Source organism: Capsicum annuum, unplaced genomic scaffold, assembly GCF_002878395.1.
Source record: "Capsicum annuum cultivar UCD-10X-F1 unplaced genomic scaffold, UCD10Xv1.1 ctg4264, whole genome shotgun sequence".
NCBI lineage: Eukaryota > Viridiplantae > Streptophyta > Magnoliopsida > Solanales > Solanaceae > Capsicum > Capsicum annuum.
The window spans coordinates 1-2459 of NW_025850054.1; the positions used below are offsets into that span (position 1 = coordinate 1).

The 2459-nt window shown below is 37.6% G+C and overlaps 2 protein-coding genes across 3 annotated transcripts; both read right to left on the reverse strand.

Moving 5' to 3' along the window:
* Positions 1–8: 8 nt before the first annotated feature.
* LOC107854668 (cytochrome P450 82C3-like) lies at positions 9–1414 on the reverse strand. Of its 2 annotated transcripts, XR_007049986.1 has the most exons (3): positions 878–1414; positions 500–638; positions 9–388 (listed from the first exon to the last, which is right to left on the reverse strand). XR_007049986.1 is itself a non-coding variant. In XM_047403471.1 (2 exons), exons 1-2 carry the CDS (start codon positions 1412–1414, stop codon positions 194–196), a joined length of 732 nt encoding a protein of 243 aa, XP_047259427.1. In that variant the 3' UTR covers positions 22–193. The 2 variants fall into 2 exon arrangements, 1 of the variants encoding a protein (XP_047259427.1); XM_047403471.1 differs by lacking the exon at positions 500–638 and having other exon boundaries at positions 22–388.
* On the reverse strand, positions 1183–2248 carry LOC124885275 (cytochrome P450 82A4-like). The gene is made up of 2 exons (XM_047403472.1): positions 1407–2248; positions 1183–1350 (listed from the first exon to the last, which is right to left on the reverse strand). Exon 1 carries the CDS (start codon positions 2246–2248, stop codon positions 1562–1564), a length of 687 nt encoding a protein of 228 aa, XP_047259428.1. The 3' UTR covers positions 1183–1350; positions 1407–1561.
* Between the last annotated feature and the right edge of the window lie 211 nt (positions 2249–2459).

Below are 2459 nucleotides of genomic sequence, written 5' to 3' on the forward strand. Positions count from 1 at the left end.
GAACATCAACCCTTGCTTGACTAGTCAAGAATCTCTCTGGATCAAATGTATCAGGATTCGACCAAATCTTAGGATCTCGATGTAGTTTCATAGTATTGACCCACAATCTTCTACCTTTTGGAATGTGGTATCCTCGTACGATACAGTCCTCTACTGATTCGCGTGGTGCTAACAAAGGTGCTGGTGGATATAATCACAGTGTTTCTTTAACGACAGCTTGGAAGTATACCAAATCCTTGATATCACTCTCTTCTACCCATCTGTTTCTGCCAACATTTGTGTCTAGCTCGTCTTGGACTTTCTTCATGGCATCTCTGTGGTTTAACAATGTAGCCATTACCCAATTTAAGTGAATAGCAGTCGCGTCCGAAGCAACCAACACCATACTCTGTGTTAAAAAGAACCTTTTAAGAGAAACAAGACTAGAAAAACAAACAAAAGAACAATCTTTTAACCAACATTATGTTGGCATCATGCTAAATTTCGAAAACTTTTCTACCTCTGACAGTACTCTCTACCTCCCCATACCCTACTTGTGGATTTCACTGGGGTATGCTGTTGTTATATTGAATCCTCTGAAAAAGGCACTACTTTTGAAGGATCAGTACAGATACACACCCGACGACATTTTGAAGAATCCGGACAACATAGATCATAAACACATGCACAAGCATCTCATAAACATTCATAACCTTCACCTATGTTGCTCTGACTCTTCAAAAATGTAATCGGGGGTTGTGTCGGATCCTTCAAAAGTAGTGCATTTTTGAAGGATCCGACCCTGGTGCGACAACATTTTTGGAGAGTCCGAGCAACTTCATACTGTATATTCAAGAAAAGCAATGTAAATATAGAAGCAAGAGACATTATTACTCACCAGAGTAGTAGCTTTAATGGTGGTTTCTCTACTATAACCATCAACAAAATCTTCATTACTCATCATAGAAAGCATAACATCAATAAAATCCTCTTCATTTCCCTCAACAAAATTAACTCTTTCTCTTTTCTTCACATTTTCATCCAACCAACTTTGTAAAACACAATCAATATCTTTAAATGTCCTTTTCATAAACTTAACATGCCCTCGAAAATCAATCCACTTAAACAAAGGTATTGGAAATGCATCCCATAACACAAACCCTATTGACATAAAATCCTTCAAAGCTTTCTTAAATCTCTCAGCTTCTTCTTCATTTCCACCTTTTTCTACCCTTCCATAGCTTTTTCCAGCTATCATTTTCACTATCAAGCTCAGTGTTAACTTTTCTATCCAATTAGTAATATTCACTTTCACCCGAAAATCACCTCCGGTCACCGGAAAATCAAGATTAGCTCCAAAGACCAGGCAGTCTGGTGCACTAAAGTAATTGCTATGTGCACTATTGTACGAAGCTTTACCTTGCATTTCTACCATAGGCTGTTTCCACGACTTGATTACCTTATCTCCCTTAGCACTAAAGCTCCCGCCATGCGTGGGGTCTAAGGAAGGGTCAAGAAGACTTTATTGTACGAATCCTTACCTTGGATTTCTGTCAGAGGTTGTTTCTTCGGCTTGATAACATTATCTCCTTTGGATTTCTGTCAGAGGTTGTTTCTTCGGCTTGATAACATTATCTCCATCCACGATAAAACTAATATCATCTCCACCCACTGGAAAATTATCTCGGGTCACCGGAAAATGATCAGCGGTGACTGGAAAATCAAGATTTTGATCTCCGGTGATCGGAAACAAAGAGTAAAGATCTTTAATACTAGTTTGCACTTCAGAAACCCTCACATCTCTCAATTTCTCCAACTTACTACTAGACAAAACTTCGTTAATAACAATTTTCCTAATCTTTCTCCAGTAATCACCATAACTAGCAAGAAAAAGCATTACATTATTGTACCCGATATACTCTCTGGCCAAACTCCCCGGCCGGGCAGCAAACACTTTATCATTGATATTCAAACAATCCTTCACAGCATCATAGCTGCTTACCACTAATATACGCGGTATTTCTAACCGGAAAGTGAAAATGGGGCCATATTTATCTGACAAAGAAGATAATTTTCGATGCAATGGAATGCTTTCGGTGCCAGAGAATTGGAGAAGATGACTGATCACCGGTAAGCCACCGGATATTTCTGGCGGGAAATCTGAAAGTTTATGTGATTTTTGTGTTAATTTATCTATGAAAATGGAGGAAAGGGTAATGGTTATGAGTAGTAAAATTGCATTAAAATGAGAAAAAATATGATCTTCCATTTTTGTTTTGTTATAAAGAAAAACCTAAGTTTTTTGATGTGTTTATATAGTGCTAGACAAGGATTCTATTAGTTAATATCTCATACTAGATATGGGATAAATAGTTAAGGACACAAGACATCTGGTCGCACTTTTGACACTTGTACTAATGAATAGTCTTTGCCACTACAATAAATAACATGTCAATTTAATTGACTCTAACAAGATGGAG